The sequence below is a fragment of the Plectrocnemia conspersa genome, unplaced genomic scaffold (assembly GCF_051122295.1).
Source record: "Plectrocnemia conspersa isolate PC_06_02 unplaced genomic scaffold, ASM5112229v1 ptg000010l, whole genome shotgun sequence".
Classification (NCBI taxonomy): domain Eukaryota; kingdom Metazoa; phylum Arthropoda; class Insecta; order Trichoptera; family Polycentropodidae; genus Plectrocnemia; species Plectrocnemia conspersa.
Window position 1 is genome coordinate 27,276,223 of NW_028277174.1, and position 18,414 is coordinate 27,294,636.

General features: G+C 27.2%; 1 protein-coding gene across 1 annotated transcript in view; it reads left to right on the forward strand.

The window, feature by feature from the left end:
• Positions 1 to 18,414, forward strand: part of LOC148231221 (receptor-type guanylate cyclase gcy-28-like) — a 122,737-nt gene that overhangs the window by 80,154 nt on the left and 24,169 nt on the right. The window contains exon 4 of the mRNA XM_088194824.1: positions 13,651 to 13,800. Within this exon, the coding sequence (XP_088050950.1) occupies positions 13,651 to 13,800 (150 nt within the window). The remainder of the gene's footprint in view (positions 1 to 13,650; positions 13,801 to 18,414) is intronic.

Here is an 18,414-nt window from a genome sequence, read left to right on the forward strand (position 1 = left end):
ATCGCGTTATATTTACATCTAATATTTTTTTACATATATATGTTCATAAGTTAACACTGATTTTTCTTAATCAACGCAAATTACGTTCCAAATCCTTATACCCATTCACCTTATCGTATTTGCACCGTATAAACTGTTGATTGATCCATTCAAGAATAGAGAACCAATTCGGATTTTATCCGCGACTTTCGGGATCACAAATTGGCACCCGTATCAATATCGAAAGATCCCCGGATTAGGTCCGAACCCATGAGAGAAAAATAAAACGACGACAAATACACGTGCTTTATTAGTTTTGTCCTAATTCGTTTCGCAAAACGAAAACAACGGAGCGAAACGAACGTCGCTTTTAAAGCAATTCAGTTAAATTATATACAGAGGGTTAAAGGGATCCAGCAACAGTAAGCTTTGTTGCTACGAAATCGTCAATTTAACTGTAAATAAACGGCGGCTATTTCTAATTTATCATAATTAGGTTTGAAATGCTAAGATTGATTACCTGTATAAATACAAAAGATTTGCAAAATTTATTAATAATTATGATATTAGTTGCCACTAATTATTGCAGAAAGTATTAATGAAATCTATTCTGTAGATTCTTATGAAATAACATTTATTTTAAGAGCACATCGATTTTTTAAAAATACTTTGCAGGAAATGTTTATATCAAATAATGTATAACTAGCGCAAAGTTCGCTGAGTAACCAACTTTCCGTTCTTCGTCTCAGTTATCGTAAGTAATTTAAGGAAAATTGAAATTATTTGAAACATACTAATTACAGTCAAACTTCTGGAAATTTTATCATAATAAATGCCTTCGGGGGACTGTCAGCAAATTTTAATAACACGGTACACGAATGGACTTCTGGGTATTAATTTATGATTAACAGTTGTGTCGAGTATTATAGCATATAAATATATCAAAACAATATTCGATAAACATCAAACCTAATCTCAATGCTTAAGGAGCTATATTTTCTTAATATAATTAAAGGCATATCGTAATCGAATTATTAATAATAAGATTCTGGGAATAAGGATAAAATATGTATCAATTTCTCAAGGCATTGTTTACAATATAATATTGTATCTATATTTTTGGTATTATTTGTAGGTATAAATATATTTATAATGTCTTAAGGTGTCATGCTTAAAATATATATAATATTTTCTCTCACAAGTGTATGTAAACAAATTTATTTTTGACCCATTCGCATCTCACTTTTCCGCCAATTTGCCCCCGTGACGTTCTTAAATGGAGTAGACGTAAAAACTGAGTAAATTCAATTAAAGAATTGAGACGAAAATAAATCTTTTGAGAAATATATATAGAAGTTTATATATAATATTCTTATTTATATTCCATTTCGGTAATTAAACATTATATTAATTTTCACAATTAAATCATCACAATGGCGTGGTTAAAAAAAATATTATAACACAGTTTTATAGAAAAATATCAGTTTCATTTCTATATGCAAAAAAGCTATATATGTGTTAATAACGAAAACAACTTAACTCTCAAATGCTTGGGATTTTTCAAAATCTAATCAGTTTTTTTCTATCACTAAAATGTTATACTATACTACAAGTTTTATTCCCTTTCAATCTTTCTACTACTAAAAAAAATCAGAACCTTAAATAATAAATATTTAACTTTGTTTTACTTAGATTTTTATGTAAATCATATAAAAAAGCATTATCACTTTTAATACATATTAAATATTAAATACTTTATTATTTTATTTTTATCTAATAATTTAGAAAAAAATCAAAATAAATCCTATCTATCAGTTATCTAATTAGGAATAAATTATATGTCAGTTGGTTGTCGATTAGCATAACGGTTTTTTAATACCTGATTTTGTCAAAAATATTTTAACCGACGATTGCAAAATAGTTTAAGCTTTTTATAAAGCAAAATATATAATACTAGCGACTCAATATTAAAATTTCCAGGTATAAAGAAATCGAAAAAGTCGGTAAAGAAACCTTAGTTTAAGCTAAGCCAGGTGGGGTTGTTTGTGCATAATGACGCTCTGCTTAACAAGTGCGTATTCTTCGGTGAATTAAATTTTAAAAACTTATTCGTTAATAGCTTCTTAATATAAACACCTGCAGCTAATATGCCGATTTTTTTATTTTTTTTATTACCTTTTTAAAAATTAAAACCGGTCTGGTTTATGCCCAAAATTTAATTTCACAATATTTTATGAATAATTTATTTACCATTTTAAAGTACGATCAGTTATAATTAACTACAATACAAAAAATTACAATGGTTCTTTTTTCGGTAGAAAAATCGACAAACTCTTGTTTTAATCTTACATTAAGAACCGTCAACAAACAATCTCTACCATATAAAATAAAGTGAAAAAATGAACCAAACCTTAAAAATAAATATCATTAAAAGCAATAAAATGAATTTAATCAAAGGTGTATTAAATCACATCTTTTAAAAAAATTAAAACAAAGCCATAAATAAAATCTTTAGCTTACAATTCTTAAAAAATAAAATGAAAATAAAACAACAGCTTATATAAATAAGTGAAACTATACATAATATATGTATGTGTATATATAATATATGTGAGACTATATAAAATGTGTAGCCTTTACTTTTCAAATTTTTACACACGAAAAAGTGGGCTCGCTAATTTTTTTGTTGCAATACAATTAACTGGTATACCGTCTTTAAAATATATAATAACCTAATAGTTTAGATTTTTTATGATAATGTTTCATATAAATGTGATATACATTTTAGAAATTAAAATAGGGAAGCGGCGCTTCCACAGCTTATGCGAATGCACCGCCACTGGTGCATATAGCTGCTCATTTTGAACCATTTAAATAAATTCACATATTTGGATTAAATAACCAAAGTCAAAGGTTTGAGCATTATCGTATTATATTTATGGCAAAAATATATTTTGTACAGAGTTATTTATAAAAACATTTTATTTTAAATTTTATTTTATGTGCTTTTGATATTTGAAGATATTCATTGATTTTTTACGGTTTTTTATTGCTGATTTTCTATCGCATTCCAATACTATTCAAACGCATCATGCTTTTGAGCAAGGATCGAACTATGTCAACTTAACAACGTGACATAAACTCAATGGTTGACAGCGACTGGAATAAACAATAGCGTTTCATGAATGTAGAAGATTTGATTAATCCTCGTCATATTTCCGAGGCAACAAACAATACACAATGTGCTATTTAATATGTGACCTAACGTAAACAATATGTTATAGAATACAGTGAGATACATAGTTACTGTTATATATAATATATGCAATACTACTATTATTAATATATTTAATACAAAATTATTACAAAGATGTTTCTACATTTTTTTATTAATTATTTTTAAATATAATACTATATATTACAGTAATTTAGTGATTTATAAACTCAAAGGTTAAGCCTCTCAAATTATAATTTAATACTCAGGTGTCCAATTATCGTTATTTTCGAACAAGTATTTTTTTCGTTAATATTTACCTTTAGCGGTTCTTTAAATCGTATTTCATTATTTCGAACATACATTTAAAAATGTCGTTATATAAACACATAAATAAACTTTAGTATGTGTCATTAATCTTGTTACAGTCACACTTAAGAACGACATTCATTGCCTTGTACTAGATTTAGATTCCCGTTTCAAATAGATTAATTTTAGAGGGTGCTTTCTTAGTCAATTAACCACTAATTAAAGCACTTCCTTAACGAATGTTAACTTAAAGTAATAGTATTAATTCATTGCAAATGTATTGCTTATTGTAATAATAATAAATTTATAATTTTAATATTAAATAAAATCTGACGTAAAGATATATTTCTTAATAAAATATATTTATATTTGTATTATACACAAGCTTATAAAATAAATTTGGGTCAGTGTGTTTTGGTCAAATTCAATGAATCCCCATGGAGAAGTGTCATGTAATCTTGAGGGTAAACTCAGCAGATCCTCTGCGAAGATAACAAAATATACATTTTTTATTTAGCATTTTTCGCTGAATTCTTATGCATACTCAACGAATGATAATTTGTATAAATGTATGTATTACATATTATTCAGCACTGCTAGCAAATTTTAAGCATATACTGCTCTTTGTAATTAGATAGCTAACCATAATATATATACAATGGCTATATTTATTTTAAAAAAAAATATTTATATGTATATATAAGTTAACTGATCATTGCAGTGTATGTATATATTTTAGTTTTGCTACAAACGAAGCGTTATACTAATTGTCAATTAATTTCAACTCGACTTTGACGGTTCACTTTCTTGAGGTAACAGCTTTGAGTGGTATTTATATAATATAATTTCATAAAATGTTACATTAAAATTTTAATGAGATTTTAGAATCATAATTTGAAGCTCTTTAATTTTTTTTTACTAAATGTCAACGGTGATATCTTATAGAAGAGGCTTTCTTTATATAAAAATTAAGAGTTGATTACTTAAATCTGATGTATGTATATACATAATTATTTTACAATAATTACATAATCAATAAATATAGTTCTACTAATAAACTCTTATAAACACACATTAAAATGTCTATTAGCTACAGCAACATTTAAACATACGGAACACAATATCAGCAGAGCTTTAGAATAATAAAAGACCAATTACTAAGGTTACAGGATGAAAAAGGTCACATTTAAACGCGATAAAGTCAATCAGACTTTGTAAAGCAATTCAGAAGACCATCTTTTCCATTTAATGCAAACTCCCTAAGCTTTACGAGATGTTGTCTTAATCCTAAGATAGCTTTACGATAACAAAAATTCGGTTAATGTGAATAATATTTTTTATAAATATGAATATCAAAAGTCTGTCATTTTTAATACGCTAGGGTATTTATTTACTACGAATCTCTGACTGTATATTATATAAACACAAAGAAAATAACTAAAGAAAATCCTTGAAATAAACGCAAAACAACACCCAGATGTATGCGAGCGTACATTTATCGTCTGTTTTCTATCTTGAAAAAAAGTTTTTCCTTGGTACAGTATAATATACTTACGAATACAGTATCTGGCGAGCGTTGAAATGTTTTCTCCACGTGGCACAGCTATGTATTGTTTTTCCATCCGTAAAATAATCTTTTTGTCATTCCGACTTCACACGCCGTTTGAGATGAGCTTTTTCAATTACAGGAAAAGAACCATAAATAAAATATTTACTTTCTTTATATAAAAAGTTACAAACGTAGACGTGTTATTAAACTTTTAATTTAAGCATTTAAAAATATTATTTCTGTATTTTAAAATTATTAATCAGATTAAAAATTGACAGGTTCAACTTTATGAACTGTATTTAAGAATTTTAAGAACATTGTAAATACCCAGTGATTGATTGATAATAATAGATTTAATAAATCTAAGAGTACAGTTTTTTAAATTTTGTGTACAAAATATGGAAATAAACTTTAAATCGATAGCATTTAATGAAGTGCACCATATTGTAGTAGGTTGTATATTTTTTAATAAAAGAAATATTAAAAATTAATATTCAGATTTATTTTGCAATACTAATGAGTATTCACAATAAATATTAAGGGCTTAATGCACCATTTCAAAGACAAAAACTGCCCTAAATATATAATTAAATTTCAATAAATATATATATATTTAAAAATTCAAAAAGCGTATTTTAATATAACACTTGTTTTAAAGCAAAAAACTTTTTTTTTTATATTTTATTTGGATGCAAGTTTAGCTTCTGAACATTTTTTATGAGATCACTTTTTAATAGGATTTTATCTGACATTATATTTTAAGTTTTTAAATTTTCCACCATTTTGCAAAAAATTACATATAATAAAAAATTAAGTCTTAGTCATTAAAACATAGGAATTAACAGCCTTAAGTATATTGCAAGTTTTATAAAATATTGTACGGAGGTCCGATCAACTTAATACAAAACTTGTTTCAAAGCAAAAAAAAACATTTTTTTTTATTTTATTTCGATGTAAATTTTTAATAAGCAAACTTTTATGTAGAATTTTATCCAACGGAGTTATAAATGTGTAAGCTTTTTAATTTACCTACATTTTTCAAAAAGGTGACATTATATTTTTTGGCAAATATTACCAGCGATAAAAAATTGCAAGTCTTATAAAAGTTTGTATGGTGGCCCGATCAATTTATAATACTAAACTTGTTTAGAAGCAAAAAACTATTTTTATGACATATTTAATTTTTTTAGCGAATATTATATGAGGTTATTAAGAGCTCTATTCTATAGCAAAAATTAAAGTCTTAATCTTTAAAACAGAGAAATTAATAGCCTTAATCAGTGGGTTTGATCAATTTAATGAGAATTTAAATAAAAAAAAAATTAGAAAAATGTAAGATTATTATGATAAAATATAAAGATGGTGATTTAGACGACTCGTTAAGTTTCGTGTAAATTAATAATAAAAAAATATTACAGCTATTAGGCTGCATTGCTTTTTTATGTATAACTATTATACAAATGTTAGATAATATTTTGTTCCATTTGCTAAATTTGTCTTTGTAATTTGTATATTTACTGTGTATTTTATTTTATATAACATTATTTTAAAACCGTTTACACTGCACTGCATGATTTTTTTAAATTATATTGCCAGTGAAATGTATTTTCTATGGCGCTTTAGTGTCATAAATCAGTATGCATATTCACCAGTAAATATATATTTTTACAGGTAAAAATATATTTTAACTGATAGGCGCTTGTGAAAATATTTGATATTTTAAAGTATTTATGAAATTTAATTTAACAATTGCTGTATTACAGTTAAAAATTAAACATAATTTAAATAAACTCAGCAAACCCAACTTGAATAAATAAAAGTTCTGAACTAACTATTGTTTTGGTTTGGGTTTTAATAGCAAACTGTCATAAAAAATTTTGAGCACAAAATACTTTTACTAGCGTCTATAAGTTAAATGATATCTTTGATTTCACTGAAACAGTTAGTGGAATTATATTTATACTAATGAAAATATAAATTTCACACATTTTTTGTAATATATCGATCAAATTATTATTATTCTTATTTGCTATTGTTGCATCACTTCTATTTAAAAAAATAACTATGTGATAGTACATTGCAGATATTAAATAAAATTTATTAAGACTTGTTTTGCAAAAATATGTACGTATTAGAAAGAAATTTAACTTTGACATGATTAGGGTGAATTTTAAAAAATTAAAAATAAATTTTAGGACTAATATCTAAATTTATATTTGATTAGGATAGTGTTCTAAACACTTTAAAATTGTTACATTTTTTTTAAGCAATATCAGGTTAATACGAATAATGTTGCAAAATTTCTAAATCCAACTCCCTAAATCTTACCTTTATATACGTGAGGTCTTTCATTATTGTGCTGCATTGTTGGTTTAATACTTATAAGACTTGTGAGGGGCAACGTATTTGGTTGGTCACGAGCTAGGTGGCACATTAGCAACACTGTCACGTAGCGTAGGCGAGAGCCAACATTCATTTGGCGACCGCGACAAGAGTAAGACGGCCGGCGGCGCCTCGTTTGCCGTCCTTATGACACCCGTAACAAACAATCTGCAGTCACTACCTGTCTATTAAAAATTCTAAAAATATTTTTAAGGACTGTTGTTATTTACTAAAACTGATATATTATTTATCAATATGAATTGATAGGAAATAGGTTTTGAGAAATAAACTGTTTTTTTTTCGGGTTGATTTTATAGTATATATTTCTTATCACCAGTAAAAAGCGGTGGGAATCAAAAACTTGAGCTAAACAAGATATATTAAGCACTTGAAAAAATTTCTGCATAAGCTGTAAAAAATAACCTGTTTGATTAACGGGTTAAAAGCGCAATAAACAAAAATAATATATGACTTGCCGGTAATTGCTTTGTTTTATCAAATTAAATATTAAAATACCTACAAATAAATATTAACTACCATAAATTAGTGTTATGTATATAATTAGTTAAAAATTATTTATGTATATTTAAATTTATTAAACACTTACTCGAGACAGTTTTAAATAATAGCGCATTTTTATTATTAAAAAATTGAGTACGCAGCAGAGATTTGAACTCGTGGATTTTAGATTATCGGTCTAGGCCTCACGGACTTTGCTATTCCAACCTTATTTGGTTAATTAGTATTAAAAAAACACAAATTAACTGTACACTTTTTTTTCTTGTTTTATTTTTACTATGAATAATTTCTAAATGGTTTTACAGAGACTTCCTACTGTTTATAAACTATATGTATTGAAAAAGTAATATTATTTTCGCTTTACTTATATAATATGTATGTAAAAATAATTTAAAAAATATTAACTATTAAAATTTATCTAAAGAAATTTGAAAATAAATATTATATCTTGAATAAAAATTTAGTTTAACTAAATAACGTCTAAATTAATAATTTTTAAATAAATCATTTTATATATAAATAGTTTCAAGTTTCATAAATATTATTTTTAGTAAAAAATAACGAATATTCTTTAAATGTTTTTACTATATTCTCTGAATTTTAACAATGCAATATATTGTGTTTAATAATCTAATAATGATCGCGCATTTTGTCACGCTTTTTTATTTGATCAAATAATTTATTGGAATAAGTGTTGTAAAGTAATCCAAATGGTATCCTATTTAAACGCGAATACTCCTAAAAAATATAAAATATACTCTAATTCTAACTAATTAAATAATACCATTTTAATATTAAAAGTCGGTATTGAAAGCACTACTTCCAATATTGATAGATATAGTGGCTGGAAACACATCAGCTTACTAATTGCTGTATAGTACGCTTGGCTATTTGGGTCAGTAGTCTAGAGCTTTAAATACCCTAAAGCGATTGTTAATTATAATTACATATTAAATAATTGTTAAAGTGTTTATTTTTAATGAAACATTTCAAACTAATCCTATGAAATAAATTATTGAAATGCGATTGTTATTGTGAATTCAGCGAGTTAAAGGTTAAAGTCAAGAGTTTATACGGTTATCGATTTATTCCTCATTATTGTGTAATGAAGATTTGATTTAATATTAGATTTAATTTCGTTCTTGAACACAGTATCTTTATGATTATAATTATTTTACCACATTTACATACTTTATCGTTAATGAATACATTATTATAAATAACAAAGCCGCAACCCGTGTATTGTAATATATACCTATGTAGAAATGTTTTATTCAACGATATAAGGTATTGTTTATTTAAGTACGTATGGAATTAAACATACTTTTAATGTAGAATCTTTTGATGTTTAATTAAATTTCATTTTATAACAAACATACTTATAAACGTATTGTAATATTGATTAAAATATATTTTGTTTAATGAATAATGTATTAATGGTTATGTTATTATTATAATCTTCTCTAGAAAATTATTGTATGCTATGAATATATTATTAAAATGTATGAATATGTGTATTATACACAAACATATACAGATATTATTTATTTATATTATTATAAAAATGAGAGCTGTCTGGTTTAGCTTCTGATTGAATTCGATTGAAAAAAACTCAAGACCGCTGCCGGGGCTCAACCCCGCAACCTCATAGTTACTAGTCTGAGGCGTTACGAACTACGCTATTCCGTCCTTAATTATGTTTTGGGATAATTTGTAGGTTCTCGATGGTCATAAAGTTTGTAAAATACACATTGTACTATTGACGCCTCATGTACATCAGTTCCTTTCTCGGTGAACCGGTTGATATTACATAATAATATATTGGTACAAAAAACCTACAACTCTTATTAGAATCTACAAGTATCGATCCTATACTGCGAACATAAAAATTCTTACATAATACAGTCTTTAAAATCGCTTATATATGCAGCTGTATATTATTATCAAGAAGACTTAAATCTACTTTTTATAATCACATTTTCAATTCCACACAACTCAACCTCGTTGAAACCTCTTAAATTCAGATCCAATTCAATTTACCTTGTAATTTCCCGAAGCGCCATGAGATATGATCGATTTTTTCCAACCACCTCCCAAGGGTTTTTAACGCTAGACTATAACATACAGTACGTAGTTGGATGAATATAGTAGACAGACTTATCCTTCGGCATTAGGTATCTCAAGCTGCACTTTGGCGGATAGGTCAGAGTGCTCTAATTTTACCACATTCGCAATTTAGCTAATGTACCTACTGTGCGAACCTGGACAGGATTCCGACCTTTTATTTTATTTATATCGCTCGTAAAGTGGATACTTTGAGAACGGACCCTAGGGAAAATGCGAAGCAATTCATCCATCCATCGAATCGAGTGGACTAATCTTGGGAAAGTCAATTAAAAGAAATTCATAACGAGAGTGAGAAGAAAAACACATAATGTGTGTAATCCGGCCGTTATGTAGAATGCCTGCGCCTTTATTTATTGTGCTTAAGTGGTTAAGCTGTGCGTAAAAAATAATGCTTCATAAATTACTTAGGTTCTATTGTGTAGTATGAAAAGGAAAATGAGAATGAAAATGTTCAGCGATATCTTATCTACTAAATGAAAAGAGGATCAACAGTATTTTTTAATACTTTTTTAAAACTTGAAACTATTTATATGTAAAAGTAACTCATTCCCATGTGTGTACTAACAAATGTGTATAAATTAACTTGCCGAGGGGTGGTGTCGACAATCAATCAATGCTCGGCGACTAGCGGCTGCGATCCTTAAAATGCCTTAGAGAGTCGCGATCGCGTCCCTTATTCTTACCCGTCACGGCCAAGACGTCAGCGATTTAGATCACTCATCTTGAAAATATCATCCAATATCTCAACGAGCTAGCCAAACACGCGATGTTTTCGGCGATAGCTATGAGGAGATGGGAAAAATGATATATTATAGAATGCTCCTCATCTTCTTAAGATGTGTAGCATATTTTTTATTATTATTTATATAATCGCACTAGAAAAACCTATAAAATTTTAATAGTCATATCTGTAATAAAAAAAAAATAAGTTATTTTGAATGCTTTTTTGTATAGATAATATTGTTTTAACTACAAAAATTTTATAATTAGCTCATGCAGATTTAAATTTTGTGCTAAATTTTGTATATAAATATGTAAAATTTAGAAACGTAATAGCGTAAATTGCAAGACCTAGACTAATAATCTAGATGTTTTGGGTTCAGGACCCTGCAACAGACTTGAATTTTATTATAAAAATGCGTTTTTATCGAAAAAATTCTTAAGTTGCATAGTGACATATTATATATTAATTGTAAATTATAAAAATAATTAATTATATATCTATCACCGACACTTTGTGGTTTTAATACTTACATTGTTTGTGTTTATTAAACTTAATAATATAAATAATTTAAAATCAAGTATTAGTTTATTTATTTGTAATCAGTTTTATGGCAAAAATATTTATTTTTTGTATATAAATCGATAAATTTACCTAAACATGCTAAAATTCCACAATTAAAATCACAGCATACTATATCAATAAAATCAGATTTGTTTATTTTTGCAAAAAAAAAATTGTTAATACAGGTGAATAACTAATTTATAAAATTAGTTAATAACCTATGTAAAATTAGTTCTTATTTTATTTTTAACTGATTTTACCCCACTGTAACGCATTGGGCTGTTTCTGTCAGGTTGTAACGGCGTGTTATTAAAATATAAATATTGCAATTAATTTTCTTCATTACCTAAACAACAATAATAAAAATTCTGTGCATCAAAAATGTTTATTGTAGCGATTTTATACAGTAGTTTTACTCTTTATACTATATAATTTAGTTCCGCTTTGATTGAATCGATATCTCACCACTTAACAAAGACGACGACGATAGGCGGTACTCACAATTATTTTATCAAACGCTGATTTGCATAGTCACTCAATGATATGTACAAGTAATATAACTCTTTCTAACAGTATCACATTTTCTGTATATGTTCATTCAACTGGAAGTAAATAAATAAAGCTGTCAAAATATTTTGCATCAAAGCCTTTAAAATATAATTTTAGTGGATTAAAAAAATTACCGAAAAGTGGGAGAATGGTATATTATATATTTTAAATCAATAAAATAAATATAAATATTTAATATTTCATAAAATCAATATTATATGTTAGTGTTAATTATATTGAAATTTATTAATATTTTTAAAGTCAAATTGAAATATAATATATCATTTGTTTTTTACCGAAATTAATTGCTAATAAAAAATAATATCACCATGGAAACGTTTCCCTACATAAACAACTGAAATTAATATTGCTCCAGGCAAAGTAATATTGTACTTATATCAACGTTGGAATATTTACTATAATAAATTAGTTAACCAGCATTGTATTAATGTAAGTACTATTTATGTCATTCTATGTGCATTGTACTTAGTTGCTACATTTAATAAAATATTTTCATCACAAACAAATCCCACACACGTACATACAGTTTATAAAACAGTGCCTCTAAATATTGTAACAGGCGGCGCTGGAGATGGCAACGTTCCTACCGTCCCAAATCAAAACTACATTTAAAAGTTTACTTATGTGTGTGTCTGAGAAAAGTTTAAGGTATAACAGAGTGAGATTTATGTGAAGTGGAATGCAATTTTGTTCCACTTTTGCGCTACAATGCACTCGAAACAAAATAGGCTTTGCTAAAATTTATTACCTCTGGAGCGACGGTAAAATATGTATTGTCAGCTATGCGAAATATTGAAACGAACACATTGCAAGCAACTGTGATATTTTATTTGAATGAATCGCAAATTGCATTGAAATCGGGGAAATGTCGAATTGGAAAATTTTACTTTTGATTGGATTCAACTCTCGTTATTGTTGTTATATGTACAAATGTGACCAAATATACATATGCTGCTACAATAAAAAAATAGTTAACATATTCAAATACTATGCATATTATTAGTCAATACACACACATAATTCGCTATTAAAAATAGTCTTCATTAGTATTGAATTAGCTCTTCCTTTTAATAACATCTTAATTAAAAAAATGCTAAATTTTTTGTTATAAGGAACGCATTTTATAAATTGTCAGTTATGCACTTTCTTAAATCGGGATCTATAATTTGAAATACCCGAATAACCAGATATCCAAATCTTAATATAAATAGCTTAGAAAAGATTCTTGAAATACCTTTTTTGGTTATTATTCGGTATTGTATCTCAGCGCCTTTATGATTTTTTTTTACAATGTATTATTTTTAATCTTACTTATATTTTTTATAATAATATAATTTTTGTGTATTAAAATAATACGTTTTTATTTATTAAGATAAATGTTTTATTTTATTTTTCATATTATTGTATATAGAACTATAAAAAACTTCAATAAGTGTAGCTGTTCATTAAACATTTTTTTTAAATTAGTATTTCTTAATATTTTCATGAACAAAGTAAGAAATTCGTTTTATCACATGTAAAGCAATAAATATCGCTAGTAATAAATGTTTTTTATATGCCCAAAATATATTATTTTGTATTTAAACGTCTTTTAACATATTACATATTTAAATTCATAAATATCGTGAAAGATAATAATGTAAAATCATAATAAAAAAATATTGTGTATATAAGTTTTGTTTATTAATTTACTAAGTTCAATGATATTATTTTCAGGGATTTCGAATCTTCATCCATCCTCGACGAACTTCTAACTCGAATGGAACAATATGCCAACAACTTGGAGACCTTGGTGGAAGAACGTACTTCAGATTATCTCGAGGAGAAAAGAAAATGTGAAGAACTTTTATATCAACTTTTGCCCAAGTAAGTTATTTTTCGTATATATACATACTCATATACTCATACATACAACATACATTTTTAGTAATTAAATGTTTTCAAAAATGACGTTGATCCGTCTATTTATGATATAAATATTAATTGGCCAAAAAAAAACATAAAGCACTTTGAGCCTTCGATAAAATTAAACTTCGTTTGAAACGATACAAAAATAAACACAATAAGAAGATTGTGTTTATTCAGCCGTAAAAATATATAAAAAATCTACATATAGATTTACTCACTTTGACATTAAGGCTTGTTCTATATATATAAACTAACGAGCAAAGTTGATGTCGAAATAGGTGATTACGTAGAAAGCTTCCGGCTTTAGATATTCTAAAAATAAATAAATTTATTTATATTAGATTTAAAAACGAGCTCTATAAATATATTATTACAATGTTATCATAAAATAATATGCGGCTTCTTTCCATGTCATTTTTCCTTTTCGGAAATATATATTTTTGGCAGTGTTGTTTAGTCATGATCGAGCGTTGTCGTGCAGCAGTATGATTTTCACGTATTTGATTATTTAATACCTTATTACGAGCCCAGGCAATCAATATTTTAGGCTTCTTGTGAGTCTTGTAATTAATGAGCATAATTTTTTTACGGCCCTTCAGAACACGGCCTATCACTGATATCGAATTAAGGTCTGTGTGCACATTAACCAAGCACTAAAAAAAAAAATTTGCACGCTTTAGTGGCATTTTTCTTCATTGGAAGTCGTAAAAAAACAGTGTCAAATATACAGATGGTTAAAAGAAATCGCGCATATAGAAATTGTATTATTTTATAATGATTCTTATAAGGTTATAATATCATTGTAATGAATCGTTTTAAATCACTATCAATCGTTTTATAACAACTTTCAAAAACTAGATTGTGGCCCAAGTTTGTCACCACTGAAAATTGTATTGAATCCGGCGAAATGATAGCATTGTTTTGCTTCATATTTATTAAATCTTTTTACCGTTTAGTTAAATAATTACGTGAATTTTTATGAAAATTATTTTTTTATTGATCGTGGGATTCCACGGCGATTCGGATTTATACGCACCTAGCACATAAAGGGTTAAGTTTACATATCAGATAAGGATCATATCTGTTTCCTCAAAACTCTAGCAATGTGTGTTAATTTATATTATTTATTACATAGGCATCTTCCGAAATTTTAAGTATAATTGAAAAAAAATGTGATTTAATTATCATTCTTTTTAGTAAACCATACAAAAAATATTTTGAATTTAGAACTTAATTTGAACATAATTTTTTATTGTGATTTTTAAGTAATTTTAAAAATAATTAAAAAAACAATTTACCTGTAGCGCTTAACGTAATTTATTTTTCACAATTGTTCTCACTGCAATTTTTTGCTTTTAAATTAGTTTTACTTTCAAAATTATATTAAATTTTATTTTTTATATTAAATTTGCCCCCTTCATAAAAAAAAATAGTAAGATATTGATTTAGCCAATCATCCCTTGATTATTTTTAGCGGCTTTATGAATTAACACATCAACTTTAAGCACGTGCTGAAAGTAAAGCGTTGCCTCGGCAAGATTTGGTAAATTCACACTGTCCAAGCAAAAACAACAATGTTTTAAAAAAACTGTTTTTGCTTTGAAAAAACCCTTCTCTTTTTGCTCAGAAAAAATCTCACACACAGCAGCATTGTGAATTAACACAGATGTTGTTTGTACTGGTGTTATAAAAGCTCGCGATAAAGCTCCTAACCATTTAAAACTGCATTCATTTTCAAATAAACCTTCTTATAATAATTGTTTTATTAACAGTTTCTATAGTTTTTCAAGTCCAGTTTTATATTTTTTTAAGCAAATATTATAAACATTACAAAGAGGATACAACATTGAAAACTAATATATCAGCGTGTAAATGTTTTTTCATTTTAGTTACCAGTCTATATAAATTATCGTATTTCTTAATTAATAACAAGCTCACTAGCACACTTATATTTTTTATTACATAATAATTGTCCATTTATGACGAAGGTACACATTAATTCTAATGTAGGTCAACTCAGCTCTTGTTCGGAGCTTTCGTGTTTAAAACAAAGCTTCTCTGTATTATTACTTTTCCTTATTATTTTCATACCGCTTTCATGCTCTTGTCGTACATAAATTAAGACCGGTTTAAGCGCTCGTTGTTCGTTCAATTTTTGCGTATTCTGTATTCATGTAGATGGTAAAAAAAAGCTCTCTGCGACACATTAAAAAATATTTGATGTGAGCCGGGTTATGCGATATGAAAAAAATTTGTGATTTATGGAACTTGGTGAAAATTCCGAAGTTTTCACGTTAGGAGTTGGCACACAACCATCATAAGTATAACGATCCTCGTTTATAGCACCTCCTGGTCGGAAGCACGAACCACGAAATACTTTTCAGTGGCGAAAACAGCCAGACGTCGCATTAACCGGGACGTGTCTATATTTCCACGAGGTTGAAAAAAATTCACACGAGCCGATTTTAACAAAGTCAAATAAAGCCGGATAAATATTTAACCAAATTTTCGTGAATTTTTCTCTTATTTTATTTAATCAGATTTATGTAGGGTAAATTTTTTTATATATACAGCAATACTGTGAAGCGGAAATCTCTTTATAACGACCAACAGTGTACACTTCGCATTTCAATTAGTTTATTTTATAATGCAATCATGCAATTTATGTGCATAATTGCTATCATTATTATTATTTTTATATCTAAATTTATTAATTTAAAAAATAGTTAATGAGCTGAAATTAATTTTCATTATACTTATATTTATATTGTATTCTCATTTCTTTATAGCAAAAGTTGTAGTGTTATTAGCATCGAAAATCCTTAACAAAATAATAGTAATAAACAAAAATGAACTCATTCGTCGTCTCAATGGTATCGCAAAAGTTTTCTCACAAAAAAAATCAACCACCTGTTGACGCCCGGATCGGAGCTCTCCAAATAAATCCTGCTTGTTTTTCGTCTGTCCAAAAGAGTTGCCCGTGGGCGAAGGTTCGACCTCAGACCGCCGCTATTTCTATCCAACCCCAACCCTAATTGCGCCCCGAAGAGCATCACGTATATTTCGTGAAATGTGTGCGCAAAAATGCGACGGTAAATCGGCTTTTATTGCATGGCCTACCCATGGTGATTTACGGTAACGCTAGTCACGTGCCGAGTCTTAAAGTTCCCATGATGTAACGCCAAAGGTCTAAATTAAAAAGATGTTTGAGGTCTGAACTTTCAGTTTACTACAAGCATATTTTAATTATTTATTTTGCTGCTTTTTCTTGTTTTCATGTACTAAGCTAGATTATAAATTTATGTCAAGATCAACAGATAATTGTATTAAGACAATAACTACTCTTATACTTACTACAAAGACATAGTTTTATTTTTACTTGAGTATAGAACCGATTTCTCAAGGATCTGAATTACGTAACATTTTATAATAATCCCACAAATTGCGATATTTGTATAAACTTATTTTTTCAATGAGAAGTTTTTGCTGAAATTATATTAACTAGTCTTTGTGTAAGTTGTCTGGATCTTGGGGTAACGCGTTTATTTTTATATAGAATACAATCTTATTGAGTACTACTACTTTTAAATTACATATTAGTTATTTACCATAAATACGTGATATTTTTGTAACTCTGTTTGTGTCTCGTATCCGGTCGTCTACGAAGGTCAAGTTAAGCCTTGCATTTCTGATTTTGTAGCTAGACCAAGGATCACGGGAAGAGGGAATCGGACGTTTCCTTAGTCATTTAGTTTGAATAAACAAACTATAAAGTAACTAGAGAAAGTTTTTGTCAAAAGTTTCCGTAGGAAGTAAATGATGTTCGCTATGTTTTCGCATACAAATGCTGGTTTATATTATCGAGGTTCTTGTGCTCAGTTTACTCTCGAAGCGTGCACTAATTTATACAATTTGTGGGCGATTTTTTTTTTATAGGTGCAGATTTGGCAACACTGCACTTGTCATTTTTTAATTATGTTTTTGACGCGTATGGATTGAAACAATTTGCCTTTTAGCAAATAAATATTAAACAAAGCTTTTTTTGGATGTGTTTATTAGAATAAGAAAGTAATTAGGAAATTAAAAATATTTTATAGGCCATATAAGAACAATCCGAGAAATTTTTATTACTTTTTATTTATTAAAGTGCATGTTTTACTGGATTTGATTTATTTTTTGTCATTCACATTTTTTTTCGTAAATGTAGTTTAAACATGTAGAGATTTGGCAACAATGTTTTTGTCATAGCATTTTAGTTTATTGAGTTTTAAATGCGTTTTGTGGCAAGTCCTTTCATGCGGCTGTAATTGGACTAATTTTATTCATCTTTTTTTTAAATATTTTTTTTCGTAATCATAATTTAAACAGTGAATATTTGACATTACCACTCTTGTCATAAATATCACTAGTTTTTTAGCTTATTGCGTTTTTAACACGTTTTACGACAAGTTGTTTTTTTACAAAAATTTGGGGGTATAATTAGATTTCTTGTTTAGAACAGCTTTGAATTAGATCGTTTTTCTAGTTTTTATTAATATATTTTTGTAATCATAAATTTGGCAACACCTCTCT